Source organism: Balaenoptera physalus, assembly GCF_965194825.1.
Source record: "Balaenoptera physalus genome assembly, chromosome: 7".
Lineage (NCBI taxonomy): Eukaryota > Metazoa > Chordata > Mammalia > Artiodactyla > Balaenopteridae > Balaenoptera > Balaenoptera physalus.
In genome coordinates, this window is record NC_138886.1 from 27,632,502 (window position 1) to 27,653,238 (window position 20,737).

The window sequence follows — 20,737 nt, forward strand, 5'->3', positions numbered from 1 at the left end:
GTGGGAATGCAAAACAGTTTGGTAATATCTTATAAAGTTAAACATAGCCTCACCATATGACTTGGCAATCCCAATCTTAGGTATCTACCCAAGAGTAATGAAACAGACCTTCATACAACATCATATACACACATTTTCAAAGCAGTGTTATTCACAATAGAAAAAAATAATGTTAAGCATGGAAAACACACACACACACACACACACACCCATCCAAAAACTGGTGAACAGATAAACAAAACATGATATATCCACACAATGAAATACTACTCAGGAATTTAAAAGGAACAAACTACTGATATATTTAACAACATGGATGAATCTCAGATTATTATGCTATGTGAAAAAAAGTGAGAAAATACTACACACTGTGTGACTCCATGTATATATATGAAATTCTAGAAAAGGCAAAACTATACTGACAGAAAGCAGATCAGTGGTTATTTGGGGACAAGGATGGGGCATGGATTGACTGCAACTGAGCATGAGGTAATTTTCTGGGGGTAAAAGAAGTATGGATTATGATGGGGAGCACATGACTGTATAATTACCAAAACTGTACACTTAAAATGGATAAATTATTATACGTAAGTTATACCTCAATAAGACTATATTTTAAATTTCATCTTGAAAATGCATTTTACAAAATCCAACTTAATCTAAAGAGTCCCAGTGGGTAGTAACAAATTTAACCTACTCAGAAAGAGGTCTGGACTTTGCCCTGGGCTTTTGGGAGTTAATCTCTAAGCTTTGTAGGAGTGTCTTTATTTGCCTGGGGATTTAGGTATGGCAGGTAGTCAACAATGTGAAGGTTGGAGGTGGGCCTCACCAGATAGGATTTAGGATGGAAGTTGACCACTCTTAGAAAGATCAGCAATGTCATATAGACCAGGAGTTTTGGATCATATGGTATTAGCCTGACCAGAAGGGGCTGAGACTGAGTCAGCCACATGGGTAATGAATCATGCTTGCATAATGGAGCCCTAATAAAAATTCTGAATGCTGAAGCTTGGCTGAGCTTCCCAGGTGGCAATACTCCATGCATATTACCACACATCAATGCCAAGCAAGTAACATGCTCTGACTCCAGGGGGAGAGAACAACAGTACCAGCTTCTCTTGTTAGCGTCTCCTTACATCTGTTTGCTTTTCCTTGTAATAAACTGTAACTGTGAGTGTAATAGATTTCAGTAAGTTCTGTGAGGGCTTCTGGAAAATTATCGAACCTAAGGGTGGTCTTGTGGACCCCTGAACTTGCATTTGGTGTCAGAAGTGAGTGTGGTCATGTGTGGACTGTATACCCTCTAACTTCTCAGTTGCCCTCAACTCTCACATCCAGATAAACATAAGTAGGTTGCAAATTGATGACTATAAAATTCAGTTGAAGTGGTTCATAATAACCTAAAGTATATTGCAAAGGTCATATCCATAAGCTTATGTACAATGACAAAATAACAAAGAAATTTTACAGCTGTCTGGTTAACCTGGAACCAACCCAAGTAGTAAGACTCTGGGTTGAGGATGTGGAATGTGTAATCAGTTGTTTAACTTAGATATGTCAAGTATACAACCTAGGCAGGTAACACAGAGAAACCAATCATCCCTCCCTTGCCTAGGTGGTATGTCTATCATCTAATTCTGTTGAGTGGCTTTTTACTTCCTTATTTAGAATCTGCTCAACATTTTGACTTTCAAGTCCTGAATTTCCTATGGCATGAACTTGGATCTCTTCTTTCAAATTGCTAGCAGTATTATCCAGAGTAAGTATTCTCCTAAAGGAAGAATTTCACTAGCAATACAGACATTACTTTGTAAAAAGTATTTTAAAAACTCAGGATAAAGAGGGTGTAATCATGAAATGACAAAAACTGTTTTCCAAAGATGCCATCATAAATCTGCTTTCTGAAAATTTAACTATCATTTTCACAACTTCCATGAGAGAAAAATGAAAAATTAGGAAAAAACTGCATAAATAATACAGTAAATTTCCATAGAACACCATAAATGTTACTGTTTCCAAATGCTTGTAAATTTGTGGGCAAATGAGTCCACAAATGCAAGTTCAAGTGAAGTATCTATCTAGGCTGCTCTTTTTTGTGTCAAGCCAAACTAGGACAGGTGGCAGGTTAATGTTGCAGTCAGAGAGTATTTGACAGGAGGGCACAGAGGAGAGTGCTTTCCCTCGAAGAAAAGGCAAACTCAAAAAAGGCTCAAAGTATCTCCATTTGTTCAAACTTATCCCTAAGTGTGGGAATGAGCAGATATCTACTGGGCTGCTCTGAAGAATACCCGGGACACTCCGTAAAACCCAGCACAATGGATAAATGTGCTACCTCTGTTCTCCTAAGTTTCTACAACTCCACAAGACAGAGCTGGGAGCTCCTTACTGTGTGCACCAGTTTTCATCAGGCTTTAGGTTGGCCTGCAGAACTCCAACCTGCAGACGATGTTCTTCAGCCAACAAGAACCAAGCTTAGCATTCTAATCAGAATCTCATCCTCACTACAGGTGGGCTCTTGGAGCTGCCTCTTGGCCCAAGAACCCACATGACCATCCATCATCAGCTCCCTCCTGCACCATCATCACTATGTGTGCCCTCCTTCCACAGATCTACTTTATTTGATTTTTCCCCTGCTAGAACACAAGTTCTGCTCTGAACCCCCAACTCACCTAGCTGGGGCTCTAAAAAAACCCTACTTTGAATGACTCTGTTCCTGAACCCCCAGTCATTGGGTGAGAGATTCTCCAACCCACATGGACAATCTAGAACTAAGAGGCAACCCTAAAGAAGGGGAAGTCAAAAACATTGAAGCATGAGAAGGATTTGACCCACTGTTGCTGAAGGAAAGCGACCATAAGCCACAGAATATATAGGCTACAGAATACATAGGTTACCTCTGGAAGCTGAGAACGACCCCTGGCTGATAGCCAGCAAGGAAATGGAAGCTCGTCCTACAGCCACATGGAACTGAACTCTGCCAACAGCCTGAATGAACTTGGAAGAAGATTCATTCCCCAGAGCCTCTAGTAAGGAATACAGCCCTGCCAACCCTCCGATGTCAGCCTTGTGAAACCTGGGGCAGGGAACCAGCTGAGCCGTGCTGTGCCCAGAATTCTGATTTACAAAACTTTATTGTTTTAAGGCACTTAGTTTCTGGCAATTTATTACAGAAGCAGTGGAACTGAACACAATAGTGCCCCCAGTGCTACCACCAAATTGCCTTATTTTCCCCACCAGCCTGCAGTTAGGAACCCAGGAAACTGGAGTCACCCAGCTTTCAATAAACTACACTTTTATAGGCTGCCCCACACTGCACTGTCATAGTTTATCTGTGTATTTTGTCTTCCTCACTAGAACGCAAGCTCTTCAAGGACAGGGACTGTGAATTCCTTTTTTTTTAACTCTAATTTTTTTTCATTGCCCAAATAATATACACTGATGGTAGAAAACTTAGGGAAAAAAGAAGCATGAAAGAAAATTTAAATGACCCATAATTCAACAGTTAATATTCAACAGTTAATAATTCAACTGTTAATATTTTCATGTCATTCTGTACTTTATTATGTACATGTATTTTTCATATATATAAATAAAAATCACACTATATATACTGATTTATAACTTTATTTTCCCCTTAATAATGTTATGTAGATATTCCACGTCAATGGACATAATTCTATACCATCATTTTTACCGTTCCATAGTATTCAGACTGGGCCAGGTCCTCCTGTTAAAACCACTCTGGTGCCCTTATATCTCGCCCTTCATAACACTTTTGACAGCTGTAATAACATTTGTGATTGTATGATGATATTATTAAGTTCTGTTTTCTCTACTAGATTGTAATTTCCATGAGATAAAAGAGTGTGCCTATTTTTCTCAGGAGTATAATCTCCAATGCCTAACCCAAAGAAGATGGCCAAGAAATATAATTCATGAATGAATTCATTAATTAAAGCAAACCTCTTTTCAGCCATTTAGGTTGTTTCCTATTTTGTTATTCTTAATAGAGGTTTTTAGCACACAGTAGATTTTCAATAAATGTTTGCTGACGACTAAATAAAATAATAAACAGAATTTTAAAGAATGGTGAAGGATAGTCATTCAGTGGGCAGTAATTTGATTTAAGTCATTGGGAGGAAAAGAAATATGCCCTAGTGATGTAAACATGAAGAACTGTACATAGCTGATAAAAGGATCCTCAAAGTGAATATTCTAGCAAATTTTATCTTTACTTTTCTAGTCTTTTTTTTTTTCAAACAGAGACAGGTATGCATAGTCAACAAGATTTGATAACTCTTTTAAAAGTCTTCAAAAGAGACCTATGTTTTATATGATAACTAATTTTTTTTTAAGTTCTTCCTAAAATATATGGTTATATGGCATAGTATAGGCCCAGAAAGCTTGGCAATCTGGTCATGAGTATTTTAAAATGTGAACACATTCTTCATATGGGTATATCACTACCAACCCCCTAAATAATAAATAAGACATCATAAAAGTTAATAAGCTTTATATAGTATTGTACATCAATTATACTTCAATTAAAAAAAAAAAAGAAACCAGGGGAAAAAAGTTAATAAGGTAATGAGCAATCATGGGATAGACTGAACCAGACACTAAACCTACAGAATTCTGAGATTCAGTGGCCACTAAAGTCCTATTCTTTTTTTTTTTTTTTTAATATTTTATTTATTTATTTATTTGGCTATGCCAGGTCTTAGTTGCAGCATGCGGGATCTAGTTCCCTGACCAGTGATCGAACCTGGGCCCCCTGCACTGCAAGCGCAGAGTCTTAACCACTGGACCACCAGGGAAGTCCCTGAAGTCCTATTCTGTATCCATGTAGAGATTATAAAAATAGACAGTTTCTTTAAAATAAGACTATTGCCTATTAAATAATCAATGATCTTACTAAGAAAGTAACATTGCCAGTTTTAAGCTACATGTTTTTCAATGAATATTTAACACATACAAATGGTAAAAATATACAAATGTGAAATGAGAATAATGCATTTCATCATTAAAATTCATATTCTTTATCTTACAGAGAAAGAAACACACAAGATTGCCTCCAAATTATTCAAAGCCTTCAGAGACTGTATAGGTGCTTTGGTTCCTCACAAAGTTTCTTTAGTTATAACTTTATTGATTTATATAACCTACCCTTTCTTCTTTGCATGTTCTACTAAAAGTTTCTTTCATCTTTAAATGTTGGAAGGGAGAGGCCCCAAAAGCGAAAAAGGTGAGAAAGTAGAATCACTGTGTAGCTTACCAGAGACAGTATAGCATATAATGCAAAGAGCACTAGACTAAGCATGGAGAGTGGAGAGCTAGTCCTGGTATTACTGTCTTTGTCAAGTCACTGATGTTTCCTAGACCCCAGTTTCTTCACCTATAAAATGAAGGGGCTCAGTGATCTCAAGGGCCCTTCCAGCACAAACATTCTAAGCTGTGGATTTCTGGGGAATGAGACAGTTAAAGAAAAGAAGTAAAACTCACACTAGATACCCTGCTTAAGATTATGAAGGTAACTGAAAAAGGTCTCAAATAAAATGCCCCCTATGGATTTTACTCACACATGCATGCCATCAACCTCCTCAGACCTCTACTTCCTGTACATCTTGTTGACACTGATTTATCTGAAATCTGAGAGGCATTTTAGGGCCACAGAGCCTTTATCAGTGATTGGAACTTTAATGGCTTCCTTAGAGAAAAGCCAAAAAGATAACGAAGAATGTTAGATTTGTGCAAAAAAAACACACACACACACAAAATTTGTGTATTAGAGGTACCTTCAGAACCTCTGCAGAAAGATCAATATTGATAAGTGCTATAAGCTGAGAAAATTTCTTAGAGCAACGAAGAAAGTGGACACTAAGCTGTGTGTTAGGATTGTTTGCAGAATGGAGAACAGAGTTCTATTAATAATATAATGCCTATATCAAAATGATTAAAAGCAGTTCCCTACATACCCTCACCCGGCTTTACGATAGCCTATGTATACTAAGAGCCACTGCCACCTTGCCTTAGCCTCTCCCATCCCAAGCAACCAGAAAAAGGGACTATCCGTGGAGGAAACACAGTACCTCCCCTCCTCCAATCGTCTTACCAGGGGTCAACAGAGCTAGATGCTTTGCCCCCATAGTCCTCATATACACTAATTCAGGTATCTTAGAACTAGAAGCATTTCTGCTTTATCCAAATTGATAAGGATAAAGCAGAGATTTGATGGATGATTTCATTTTGCAAATCAAAACTATAATGATATCACCTCACACCAGTCAGAATGGCCATCATCAAAAAATCTACAAAAAATAAATGCTGGAGAGGGTGTGGAGAAAAGGTAACCCTCTACACTGTTGGTGGGAATGTAAATTGGCACAGTCACTATGGAGAACACTATGGAGGTTCCTTAAAAAACTAAAAATAGAGTTGCCATATGATCCAGCAATCCCACTCCTGGGCATATATCTAGAGAAAAACATGGTTTGAAAGGATACATGTGCCCCAATGTTCATTGCAGCACTGTTTACAATAGCCAAGACATGGAAGCACCCTAAATGTCCATCGACAGATGAATGGATAAAGAAGATGTGGTATATATATATATATAATGGAATACTACTCAGCCATAAAAAGAATGAAATAATGCCATTTGCAGCAACATGGATGGACCTGGAGATTATCATACTAAGTGAAGTAAGTCAGACAGAGAAAGACAAACGTCATATGATATCACTTATATGAGGAATCTAAAAAAAAATTATTCAAATGAACTTATTTACAAAACAGAAACAGATTCACAGACTTAGAGAATGAACTTATGGTTACCGGGGGGCAAGGAAGGAGGGAGGGAGGGATAGATTAGGAGTTTGGGATTGGCATGTACACACTGCTATATTTAAAAGATAACCAACAAGACCTACTGTAAAAATAAATAAATAAATATATATTTTAAATAAAATAAAAAAAGATGGCGCTTCCTTTCTGGGAACAATTTCTATAATAATAATGATTCTCTGTCTAAAAATTGACACATACACTCTAATTCTAACTTTATTTTATTTTTTTGTTTTTTGTTTTTTTTTAAATTTATTTATTTTTGGCTGTGTTGGGTCTTCATTGCTGCATGCGGGCTTTCTCTAGTTGCGGTGAGTGGGGCCTACTCTTTGCTGAGGTGTGCAGGCTTCTCATTGCAGTGGCTTCTCTTGGTGTGGAGCATGGGCTCTAGGCACGTGGGCTTCAGTAGTTGTGGCACACGGGTTCAGTAGTTGTGGCGCACGGGCTTAGCTGCTCCCAGGCATGTGGGATCTTCCCGGACCGGGGCTCAAACCCATGTCCCCTGCATTGGCAGGCAGATTCTTAACCACTGCGCCACCAGGGAAGCCCTAAGACTAGCTTTATGGTTTTGAAAATGATAGGCAATCTAGAATGTGGCAGAAGAGATATGTTTTGGGAACTGCCAATCAGAGTTCAAAATATATTATTACCATTCCAATCCCCACTACCAAAAAAAAATGGCTATAAGCCACACCCGTGCTTTACAGTACCATTAATACCATAGCTCAGCTATAAATACAAGTCATTTTCTTCTCCGGGCCTTAGTTGGCACTCACAAATATTTGATGCAATGCTTTAAGGAGGTTACCTATTAGATAATCTTAAAGATCCCTTTCATCTCTGGCACTTTATGGTTCTAAGATAAATGAGCTTTTCTACATTGACCCAGAGTCAGAACTTTATTTATAGCATTGTTTCTATGCAGAAAAGTTTTATACATCTCAAGCAACTGACTTAAAAATCAACTTTGGGAACATAATCCATTTGAAGTTGAGGCCTTCCAGTATCTCATAAAATATTGTCTGCCATGTTCCTATACATCTTTATTACTACAGTAAATATTATTTGGACAAGAAGAACACATTATAATTAGAATGATTAAAAAAATAAAACACAGCCTTTTCTTTACTACTATAGAATTCTTACGGTCGTCTTGGTATCTTAAATTTTCTGGTTAGAACAGGTCAAAGACATTTCCCTTCCCATGACTCTCTTGACTTACCTCCTTCCTATTTTATTGCAATTCAATAAGCCCTTATGAAACAACTCTTGGTTTCTGAAATTTGGGAGTCATACAAAACATGGTGCTCCAGGGAGACAGAGTTGGGTAGTGTGGCACTGAGACTCTTAAGATGCCCTAATTATCCCTACCTCCTATAATTCAGACCCCTCCCCTTAAGTTTGGGTCAGACCTGTGACTTGTTTCTAACCAGTAGAATATGGCAAAGGTGAGGGGATCTTACTTGCATAGTTACATTACATAAGACTGTAATTCCCATCTTGCTAGCAGGCTCTCTGTATTGACTCCCTCCCTGTTGGCTTTGAAGTAAGCTGCCATGTGGACAGGCCCACGTAGCATGCAACGAAGGTGGCCTCTGGCTGACAGCCAGTAAAGAGCTAAGGCTCTCGGTCTAACAATCCTCAAGGGGTATGTGCTACCAACAACCACCTGAGCTTGGAAGGGGAACTTCCCCAGTAGAACGCCAGCTCTGACCAACACCTTGATTGCAGCCTTCTGAGAGACTCTGAAGCAGGAGTCCAGCTAAGGCAAATCCAGATTCCTGACCCACAGGAACTGTGACATAATAAATGTCTCCTGTCATAAGCCACTAAGTTTATGGAAATATTGTTACCTAGCAACTGATCATTAATACAAGCAGATAAGAAGCACGGTGTAATTAGAGAACAACTTAAAGGCAATAGAAGTCCAAGTATAAAGTTCTGGGATAAAGTTAGTTTTGAAATATTCCATAGAGAGGGTATGAGACCCACATTCTTTCAAGAATTCAGATTGGCAGAGAGGTAGAGGGACAGCACAGAGGTAGAATAAACTGAATACCATGGACAATAGTATCGCTACACTGAGAAACAGTGAGCTAAGACTGAAGAGGTACATTGGGTCTAGGTCACGGTAGGGCTAAGTGGGCTCATTTTCAGTACTGTAGGTAATCACACAAAAGGAAAGGCTCTTGAGCAGGGAAATGACAGTAAAAAGTGCTTCAAAGAACTTAATCCTATCACAGTATAAAGGATGGAGAAGATTAGAGATAAGAAGACCAAGAATAGATATGCTGGCACAACAGTCTTCATCTGTTGTGAAGGTGGGGGGGGGGCTTTCACACTCATGAATAATCAAAGGAATGCAAATTAAAACTATAAAACACCATTTTGTGGTTGATCAGATTAGTACAAAAACTAATAATACTAGCAAAGATAAAGCAATCTCAGACACTTTGTTGGTGGGAATGTAAATGGAACAGACTGTATGGAAAGGCACTTAGTGATATGCATTAATAACCTTAAAATATTCAGATCCTCAGACTCAGTAATTCACTTTGAGAACATATTCAAAACAATAAATAAATTTATTTACTCATTCAACAAACGTTTAATTGAGTGCCTACTACATTCCAGGTACTGAGGATACAGCAGTGAACAAAACAGACCTCACCTCTGCTTTCATGGAACTTAGAAGAGACTAACATTTAACAAATAATCACAAAATAAATGTATAATTGCACATATTACAGGATAAAATGAGACAAATTATGAGCTTAAAAAAGACCTTTCTGGGAAGTAACATTTATACTGAGAGCTGAAGGATGAATAGAATTTAGCCACATGAAGAATAAGAGGATTTTTTTTTTTTCTGATAGAGGAAACAATATTCATGAAGGCAAGAAAGAGTTGTATTCAAGATTTTAGAGGATTCATTCATTAACTTATTCAACAACTATGTATGGAGGTTCTAGTAAGTACCAGGAACTAGGGGCTGAGGATAAGGGATGGGAGAAAATGATCAAGGTCAAGTTGAGGTAACAGCAGACAAAACAGGTATAAAAGTTTCTATAGGAATGGAAGGGCATGGTATTCATAATAAAGCCAAAGATGTATGTGTGAAAAAGGAGGAAACCAATGCATTTGGCAGGAAAAAAAAAAAAAAAAAAAAAGGATGGAGTATAGGTAACAAACATAAAGATTTTCTACCTCCTCTCAAATCCAAATAGTATAGACTTACCTGAGAAAGATATGTTCAAAACAGTACCATTCATTTATTTAAAAAATTACTACTTATAGATAGAAATACTTAGATGGCTCAGTGCTAAAATGTTCATATGCAGAGAAGAAGAAGTAGAGATCAAAAATAAATTTTAAACATATATACATGAGTTAAGGCATAGCTATACTTGGGACACTACCCTACAGCTATCCATGAATGTGTCTCAACTGTGCTAAGCATTCAAGGAAAGGGAACCACTTTTTCGGAAAAATAAGCAGGATTTCTTTGCAAGAGGCCAAGATGTACATAGAATAATCCGAGGATTTGAAATTAAAAACTGACCAAATGAACCTCCATAAGCTTAAGGATGAAGTGACAGTTACACAAACTTCATGGTAAGAATATGCTTGGAGTTATCAGCAAGTTAAAAAGGGAGCCATAAGAAAGATCATGACCTCATCTCAGCAGTAGACCTGAGGAAGTAGAGCCCTTTTCCTCCTGTCTCAATTATCTAAATGGAAATATTTCATGTTTGGTACATGTCAACAGCATTAAAGAGTTACAAATATTTGACACTACCTTCAAAAATATATATATATGCAGAACTCTATACTATTTTTGCAACTTCTCTATGAGTCTAAAATTATTTCAAAATAAGAAGTATGGGTAGATTTGCTACAACAAATAACACAAAACCTAAAATTTGTGTTAATTTCATGAAGCAATCAAAAAGAAGGACAAATGAAACAATTCTCCAAGTTATGCTCTAAGAGTCCAATTTTCACTTCTTCTGTTAAGGGATGCAGGTACCTATCAAGAGAAAAGCCCATGGTCTGTCTTGGACATCCACTGCCCACCAGACTTTTGGGGAAGTCATTTCGATCTCTCTAAGCCTCTGCTACACCTGCCCCACAGGTTGGTATTATATACTTTTTGACTATGGCATGCTATACAAGTATTCATTATCATTATTTAGAATTATTTATTTGAACTGCATTATTCCTTCATTAAATGGAGGAATATCTCTAAGATATGATGAACTACTTGGACTTTTTTCAAGTCTTTGCATTTATCAAATGAAACTTCTACTTAAGTAGGGGCCCAGATTTAACCAACAGATTTATCTAACAATAAATATAGTTATTATATCCCACCAAATATAATAGAACTACAGTCTAAAAAATGTTTTTATCTGCTTTAGCCTTTTCCTATTAAGTTCATTAATGGAATTGGTTAACCTGTTACCTTAAAATTAATTCGGTTAATTCTGAAGACCTGTATTTATTTATTAGACCTGTCTAATAAAGTTTGATGGGGCATAAATACACAGTTTGAACAAACATACTATCATACATAAAATGTTTGATGAAATATATTTTCCTCACAGACATTAAAAATGAAAAATAGCTCTTTTGAAGAAAAGAGGCGATTAAGTCAGGAATTTCATGAAATCCAAAAGCTGAACCTTGAGAACCAAAAGAAATTTCTAAGTCTGACAAAGAAAATATATCTCTTATAAAATTGGAAATCAATGTGTACTTATAAATGATGCAGCACAAAATGCTTCATTGTAACTTTAATGCATCAAAATCCATTATCCCTCTGCCTTCCATCAAGTACACTCTTAGGAAGAAAAATATTATATTATTTTCTGTGTTAAAACTTAGTGTACAGCCTAAAGGTGAGCTGGAAAACAGAGTACAAGAGTAACCCTCTCAAATCACGCATTTACTCATTAAAACCTCAAGGTAGCCCATTTTAACATGGCACCTAATTTTGTTTGCTGGAAAATGTATTTATAGACCAAAACCAGAAACGATTCAAGTGGACAGTTAAAAAGAAAATAAAAAACATCAACAGGAAGCATATAAAAATAATATTCCGTAAGATATTATCTTTATAACAGTAAGAAAAGCAGGATGCCCCCTCCCCTTTCAAAGTTTCCAGTGTTCACCATTCAGCCAGTCTACTCACTTCCGGTGGGTGTGGTCCATGCCACTGTTTGGTATTGCTTCCAACTTTGCATTTTTCTGCCCACAGATATTTCCATAGCTGTCGTATCCTGACACTAGTCTTGCTGCTGCACCTGTTGCTACTGAAAAGCCACAAATAAATCCCTAGGGGAAAAAAACAGAAAAAAACATACAAATAAACCATTTCAATAGCAACAGTCACTACTTGATACAATAATGAGCTGCTTTTGTCCCTTGAAGGGAATAAAGAGCTATCTTTCCTTTTGCAAACACTATTTCACTGTTCTCCTTGGATTTCACATAAGCTATATACAAAGCAGTCCACAGGGTAACACTATTTACTACAATAACAAATCTCAAGCTTTTACATCATAAGATTGTCTTTGCATTTTATAATAATAATAGCAGTTTCTCTGTATTGAACATCTGCTCAATGCCAGGATCTGTACCAGATGCTTACCATACATTTTCTCTAATCCTGATGATGGGGAAACTGAGGCCCAGAGAGCATAAATAAGTTGCCCAAGGCCATAGAAGCTAGTAAAGATCAGAGCATAGACTCAGACCCAGCTTTCTTCATTCTTTAGTTTTATTTGGTTGTAAAAGAGTTCTGTTAAATGAACAACAGCAACAGATGAAAGACAAAAATTCAAAGAACAATAGGTACGTGGGTTTTGAATTACTATCACTTCAGTACACACAACACTTCTGTTCCCTTCCCGCAGTAAAGTTGAATACAAGCCAAAGAATTATACCATGAAGCACCACCACGCTCTGAATATTGGAGACTCAAGGAGAGTGAGGCACTGGGTCCGTGTGCCGCAAAGGTCACTTCATTTCATGGGAATATGCTTAGCCACAGTGCCAAAGGCAAATGGTACTTCCTTCAGATCTGCATCATGCTTGCTAAATTGAGGATGCACTGACCAAAGCAAAGCAATAAAACCCTACACTCAACTGCAGGCTACTGGGCATAAGAGCAGGAAATAAGGTGAGTCCCTACTAATAACTGACTGAATTGGGAGAAAGGATGGGGGTTAAGAAATATTCTTGCAACACGGTCATTAAAAAGGCTGAGTTTTTTGTTATCTTTATTAAAGTGATGAATGAAAATAGAGATGATCACTGTTTCACTCATCATAGCCAAGTATCATGAGTACTACTTACCTAAGCAGCCCTGCTAGAGCTCAGGTCTACACTGGTAAATACTGTACTCATATGCAATGCCTCAAAGGATTTCCCTCTTAAACCTACTTTCCTAAAAAGGCAAACAAACTCTTTTTTCTAAATAGCTCCTCTATGTTTATCGTGCAGGTAAGGAAAATGAAGGGGGAAGCATAGAGAGTGTAGGTCTACCTAGTAAAAACGTCTTGAAACTACGCTTTGTAAGAAAGTGGACTTGGAGCAGAGACTATGCCTGATTCGCTACCCTCTCACCCTCTGATCCTTTTGCCAAGTTATTTTAATTCTCTGTGCCTCAATCTACTCACCTGTAAAATGAAGATAATGAGTGTCGCTCTTAAGACTGCTGTAAGGATTAAATGAAACAATCCAGTAAGGGGGTAAGAATCCTGTTTGGCACATAGTAACAGCTCAATAAATGTTGGCTATTACAGTTGCTAGAAATGAGAACATGTTGTAAGGGAAAGACCATGGGCTTTCGAGTCAGATAAACCTGCACTGATCGGTGGAATACTGATGAGTCCATTTTCTACTCAGGTGACCTTGGACAAACTTGCTTAATTCTCCATGCCTCACTTTACCCATCTCTAAGTTGGGGCTAAAACCACTTACCACTAAGGCTACTGTGACAATTATCTAAAATAATAATGTAAAATGTCTGTCTCAGTACATGTTAGTACCCTTCTGCCTCAAAGCACAGCTAACTGCTAGCACTGGAGTTAGGCATAGGCTGGTCAGTATTCACTCATTCACCCTCACCCTGGTTTCCCTCTCCCTCTCTCCTGACTCCTCCAAGGAGACTGCAGGGCAATTAGTTCCACATCAGAACTTCAAGCCAATACTAAGACATGAGAAAAATATGTATAATCCCCAACATACATATACATGTGCAAATCAGCATGCCATTTAAAAAAATTTAAGACCTTTATTAACAGGTGCTTGCAGTTTGTTGGCTTTTTTGAAAAAATCAAGCTGTAAACTTTTATTACAAATTAAAAATGAGGTTCTTAAAAATCTCAACTTGACCAGATATGAAACAATTTAAAAGCCTTTAAAGGTGTATTGAGAAAAACCAGGCTTTAAAAAAAAAAAAAAACACGTTTGTCATTACCAAAAAGATACGTCTTTAGGTAAAAATAATAAAAACCCCATGCTGCATAGATAATGCAGATAGCTCTAGTTATCTGGTCGGCAGGCAAAAAGCAAGCACTTAAGGTCTTCAGCTCCCATCTTTCGTTCATTGCTTACTGCTGGAATTTCGTATTCATTTCTTCTTGTTGGATGACTAAACCGGATGATGGTAGAGATGGTAAACCTGCATTTACTCAGCCCCGCCCTGCTCAGCCTCGGGAGCAGACAAGCGGACGAGGACGAATTCTCAGCTGGTGGATCGGCTGCTTTTGTCTCTTCGCCACCTTGTGGTTTAGGGTTTTCTGGGCATCTGCGTCGGTAATTGAATTTGCGGCGGTACCGACGTTGAGGTGGCTGCTGACCTTGGGTCTCATCTCCTTGATTTTCCTTATCTTCTTCATTGCCGTCCTCTCCAGGCTGTCTCTGGCGAGGAGGGCCCCTGCGGAATCGTGGTCTACAACCCTGATACATATTCTGTCTCACTGGTCTACCTTGTTCTCCTGCGCCCTGGTTGTCAGCACCCTCCATCACTTCTCTCTGCACGGGAGGGTTGGAACGCTGTGGTCGACGCCCATAGGCTCTCCGCACGCAGTAAGGTGGGCGCCTTCGCCTGCAGTAGGGCCGCCGCTGTCGGGCCTGGCCTTCGGGGGCACTCTCGGATCCCTCCGTCTTTTCCCTGCTCTCACTAATTTGGTATTTCTGCTGGTAATTGCGGGGAGGACCCCTGCGACGTGGAGAGCGTCTATAATGGTTATGGTCTGCGGCATATTTACTGCCTTGCGCTGGAACTCCACCAGCGCCTGTAACATTTGCTGCCTCCGCGTCCTCGTCTCCTTCAACGACATGAAACTCCACCGTCTCTCCATCTCCTACGCTGCGAAGGTACTTCCTGGGGTTCTCCTTCTTTACAGCAGTCTGGTGTACAAATACATCTTCCTTGGTGTCATGCCCGTTGATTAAGCCCTACCCGTTTCTTACACTGAACCATTTTACTGTTCCCAGAACCTTCGCTGCGATGACCTTCTCGTCCCCGCCGGCAGCGCGGCAGGCGCTGCCGATGTGAGGCCGCCCGGGCCGCCGCGCCCTGCGCCGCCGCTGCCCGTTGTGCAGGGCGTGGTGTCGGCAGCGGGTCTCAGCCTCGCTGCTCCTGGTTGCGGCGACGGTGACTAGGGCCCCCTGCGGCAGCTGCGGCTTCTCCCGGGCTGTGATGGTAACTAGGCCGGTGGCAGCGGTGGCGCTGCTCCGGGCTCTGTGGGGTCCGCTCTCCCAGCATTCTATTTTAAGCATATCCTTGAACTTCACATTAGGAAGCCCTACACTAAACAAAACTGGAGGTGGAGGTAAATATTGGAGGTTTCATGGCTAACTTTTCCAATACAGTTCTTTAACAAGAAGGATCACAGAGTAATAGAAAGGGAATCAGAAAGTTCTGGATTCAAACCCTCATTCTACCACTTACTACCTGTATAACTTTGATCCAGTTACCTACTTAGTTGTTTCCTCCTCATCTCTGACACAAAGTAATATCAACTGTTTCACAGCCTAATGATGAGGACTAAATGACATAATGCATCTCTGACTTCTAGCTGGTCTGGTACATGGCAGGTGGTCAATATATGGTGCCTGTTAGTGAGAAAGTCAGACTAAAGAGGTTGACAACAGTAATTGGGGACAAACCAAAAACCCCTTCAGTTCTCTATTTTAGACAAGACTTTCTAAGGGGTCAGGGGAAGTGAGAAATATTGTCAGTCATTTTGTTATGACACAGAAACATTCAGACCACAATTACAATCTTCTTTCACTACTAGCCTAAAATAGGAAGGCCCTTGCATAATTAAAAGGTTATGTTCTTCTTTCACTTTTTATAGAAATTTTCTTATGTTTGGTAAGTACTTTGTGTTACAGATTGCCTTAAATGGTTTCTGATTTCCCTTTATGACTATTTTTAACAATACTGTTGGACATGCGGTTTTTGTGCATGTGTGTGTGGGTTTGTGTTGTTTTTTTTAAAAAATCATAAGCCACCTCGTATCCCTCTGGGATGTAGGCAGAGTATAAATTATAAATGTTACATATATATGGTAAAATGGGACACTGACATATTTTCACATAGGCCATTTAAACTTCTTAGTAGCTTCCCAAAGCATTAGAGTGGAGAGGGTGAAAAGCTGCAGGGGAGAAGGAAGGAGAATAGGAAGCTAATAAGATAGAAAGAAACCAAGACTGTTATTCCAGAGACTTCCCATATGGTACAAGTAGTGACAATGGAGAACTAGGCCAAATATAATTAAAAAGACAATCTCCTTTTTAAAAAAATGTGAAATCCAAATGCAGGAAGCAATACAGTTTCAAATGAGAAAAAATGTGGTACATGAAATTAAAATAGGCTGAGAGAAATTTTACAGAATGCACTCAATAATTTAATGGCTCCATGAGGCAGATGGGGGCCGTACTCAACAGAAGGAAATCACATTAACGAAGCAAATGATAAGGGGGATGAGGAAAGCTTTTATACACCTATAGTAGGGAGCAATCACTAGAGAGAAAGTAAGCCTATTAGTAAGGAAGAGAATCATGGCTAAAATCTTAAAATGACTAAGCTATTGAAGTGCTTTCAGAACTGCTATTTGAAGAGAGAGAGAAGGAGCAGACAAATCTAATAACAAACAGGAGGTGACTCAAATCAGATAAAGGGATACAGGGATGGTAGATCACAGGCAAGATCTGGCAACTAATAAGTACCTATTGCCTACGTCAGAGAAAGACAATTTGCTAATTAATGAACTGTGCTCATTTCCCCTTCACATCACAAGGTTTAAGTAAGAGTTTCAACTTAAGAGTTTTGGCTTAGTTTCATTCACTATCAGTCAAAAGAAGGGACATATTTTATTTCACAAGCATGTTTGAATTTCACACGTGGAGCATTTACCATGCCACTCAGCAAGGCAGAGGCCTTAGTTTCTCTCTGAAGAAAAAAAAAAGTCAACAAAACATGCATGAGGGGTGGGGATGGGGTATGAATATGGCATTATGCTTCAACATAAAAAGATGGGGGAAAAAGACTTAGGCTTACAGCCCTCTCCCAGGGATTAATGAAAATATATCCAGGCTTTTTTCTCAAAGACTTCCTCTCTTATCTCAATCAACACTTGGAGTCAGTCTGCTAATAACTAATTTGTCAGACTTCAGAGTAACACTTGGCTTCTCTTCCTCCTGTTCTGAGAACCCTGAGACAAGGGGGCTATTAGGACCCAGCAGATGGGATAGAATTAGAATGTCTGATGCAGAACTAATACTTATGCAAGCAAATTTCAAAAACAAAGTTAAAAGCTTTGCCAATCTGCCAGATTTCTGGATTTCTTTAAAGTTTAATAGGATACATTACTCTAAGAAAGAGGAAAGAGGAAAAAAACAAGAATGGTTTGAAGTCTAGGAAATATCCACTCAATAAGCATTTATTGAGCACATAAAAACGCAAGATGCCATGCAAGGTACAAAGGGTTATAATACGTAAAGTTCACCCTGAAAGAACGGAAGTGTTCTCAAAAGAAAAAAATAATGGGGCATGAGGGAGCAAAATCAGAGAGGTTCAGTTTCATGGGCAGCTCGAGCAATGAAAAAGAAAACACAGACAAAGAATATGTACTGAGAATTGAACCCAGCTCTTTTGCAAATACTCATGATCCCAGACTAGTCACTTTAAATTCTCTGAGCCTCAGTCTCCTTACCTGTCACTAAGAATGGACTAGATTAATCTCAAAAGCCCTTTCCACTTCCAAAATGTTATGATTCTAAGGGAAAGTACATACAGAGCAAATTTTTTCAAGGTATACTTCCAGGGAGAAGTATAGGCCCTTTTGATCCACTATAATGACTGAGTGGGGAAGGGGCGGGAGGGGATGTAGATTAAAAGTAAATGGATTTAACTGAGCTGTACATTTAAAAATAGTTAAAATAATAAATTTTAAGTTATGTATATTTTACCACAGTGATAAAAAAAAAAAGAAAAACCGAAAGATTTAACAGAAAGTAGGTAGTCATTTGGATCAGGTGACCTTAAGGTAATTTTTGGCATGCTGTTCTTCCTATTCTATCATCCTGCCACAGCACAGCCCATCACACAGGTGATGAAACACTGCAGTGAGTCTTTGAGTCTTTCACTTTGTGCTGCATACTCCACAATAGTTAATGAGGTAGAAACACTGTGCGCTAAGAACTAGACTAAGGCTATAAAATAGAAAAGGTCCTTGAAAGCAGTCTGCAGGGACGACCTATGCAGACCTATAAGGGCTCCTAAATCCAGCCCTAGTCCAGATCATTCTCCAAAATTCCAGCTCAGTGTTTCCAACTGCTTATCCCTACCCACACACTGTACATGTCTACAACTCACCTCCTTCCACATTTCCCCAAACCACTTCCCCTTCCTGCATACGCCCTATCTCCATTAGCAGCACCGTTCCTGACTAGACTGCACAGCTAGGATATGGAGTGAGAAGACTCTAGCGTCCTAACTCTGTACTAGAGGAAGCAGGAATGCTAAACTCTTTGCTCACAGTCTGAAATATTGACTAGACCACATTTAACTGGCAGGTGAGGTTACTGTGTCCTACAGGTCCATGTTCTTAACAGCAACTTCTTTTGTTGTTCCCAATTCCGGGCAACAAAGAAGGGACTGACTATCTCTTGATGCCTTGCCTTCTTCCTCTTCTCCCCTGGGTTCAATGCTGCCGCCACTGTATAATCTTAGACAAGTTATTCAACGTATCTCTGTGCCTCCTTATCTGTAAAGTGGGAATGATGATAACAATAGTATCTACTTCATTGAGCAGTTGTGAAAATTAAATCTGTATCAAGTGCAGAGAACAGTACCTAGTCCATAAGTAAGCAGCAATAATGATCAGGGGTAAGTTGTAGGAGGTATCTGTGTCTTCTATTTTCCAAGGTACGTACTCCTGTTAGGACCATCCAGACTCCTCTTTTTCCTGACTTTTGAGGTAAGATGCTCTGGGCAGATGTGGTCCAGGTGGATCTCTTTTCTTTCCTCTTCTCACATATACCTCTACTTGGGACAGAATGAAGTCAGACTATCCGAGGTGGGAAGAACCTTGAGTCCATGTGGGCCAAGCTTCATTCCACTGGTCATGTTTACCAAGGAATTCTTTACTGGGCATAATCAAGTGACTGCTTGGCTACTAACAAAGTAGTACTTTGTTTATCCATCCCACTCTTATTCCTTCATGTGCACAGAAACTGTGGTTTGGAACCTACAAGGAGCTGGAGTAGGATTTGAGCTGAAAAAGCTCACCCGGAACCCATAACACAAGAATCTCTCAGTCATCCTTTATCTGTTTCCCACTTGCCCGCAACACTGGTGACACCAAATATTATTGATCCCACTCCTTCAATCTCTCTCCTCCCCTTTACTATTTCCTTATTTCAGGTTTTTCACCTCTTATCTAGACTCATCTGAACTGTTGCATCAGCCTCTGAACTGGTGGCCTGAAATCTCTTCCCTCTTTACAATGACTTTACGTTTATTTTGGCTACCAGGGCCATGTTTCTAAACCCAGCCATATCATTTCTTGCTTAAAACTCTTCAGTAGTTTATCAGTGCCTACAACAGTGGGTCTCAACACTGGCTGAACATTAGAATCACAGAGATTAAATCAGATTCACTCGGGTGGGGCCCAGGAACGAGTATTTTTATTCTAATACCAGCTAATTCCAATATGCAGCTAGTGTTAAGAACCACTTGTTTACTATCTTAATGGAAAATAGAAATTTAGAAGTACAATGCTACATATAATTTTTTAGAACAGGGTAAGCATATGTCCAAAAATTTCAAAATATTGAATAAGTTCGAATCTGGAAGACGATAGCTCTCACAAAGGCTGATAGCAATTTACTTTGAAAAATACCCTAAGTTCTAGACAATTCAAGCATGGAAAAACCTTAAAAGTAAGGGAAGAAATAAAAGAGAAGTACAAGTATTTATGACAAGATGAACATGTGTAAATAAAAAGATTTAATGGTGAAGATGAGTGAAAGATGACAAGATCTTAAAATATTTCAGAAGTACAGAATAGATACCAAGGAGTGAGAAAAGAACTGCAAGTAAGGGCAGTGAGTAAAGATATGGTTTGAGTAATGGGCTGCAAAGATTGACTATAAAAGCAGAAGCAACTGGGCCACTAGGTGAAAAGAATATAGGCAGAAAGTTCTGGTTCCTATTCTATTTTTGCCTTTCATGGGCAGCAGTATATTCTTAGATAAGCTAATACTTAATCTCACTACACTTTGCCTGTAAACTGGGGATAAAACCCATTTCATAGTGTAACTGGGAGAATTTAGTGAGATAAATACATATATGAAAGCATCAAGCCCATGA

The 20,737-nt window shown here is 38.9% G+C and overlaps 1 protein-coding gene and 1 pseudogene across 5 annotated transcripts in view; both read right to left on the reverse strand.

Moving 5' to 3' along the window:
* SLC44A1 (solute carrier family 44 member 1) overlaps positions 1 to 20,737 on the reverse strand; it is a 210,480-nt gene that overhangs the window by 139,715 nt on the left and 50,028 nt on the right. For all 4 annotated transcript variants that reach the window (XR_014266181.1, XM_082471199.1, XM_082471198.1 and 1 more), the window contains exon 3: positions 12,038 to 12,180. Coding sequence is in view for 3 of the 4 variants with exons in the window: in XM_082471199.1 (XP_082327325.1) it covers positions 12,038 to 12,180 (143 nt within the window). In the remaining variant the exon portion in view is untranslated. The remainder of the gene's footprint in view (positions 1 to 12,037; positions 12,181 to 20,737) is intronic.
* On the reverse strand, positions 14,309 to 18,779 carry LOC309664301 (Y-box-binding protein 1 pseudogene; annotated as a pseudogene). The gene is made up of 2 exons: positions 18,740 to 18,779; positions 14,309 to 15,496 (listed from the first exon to the last, which is right to left on the reverse strand). The product of its transcript is annotated as a Y-box-binding protein 1 pseudogene (transcript).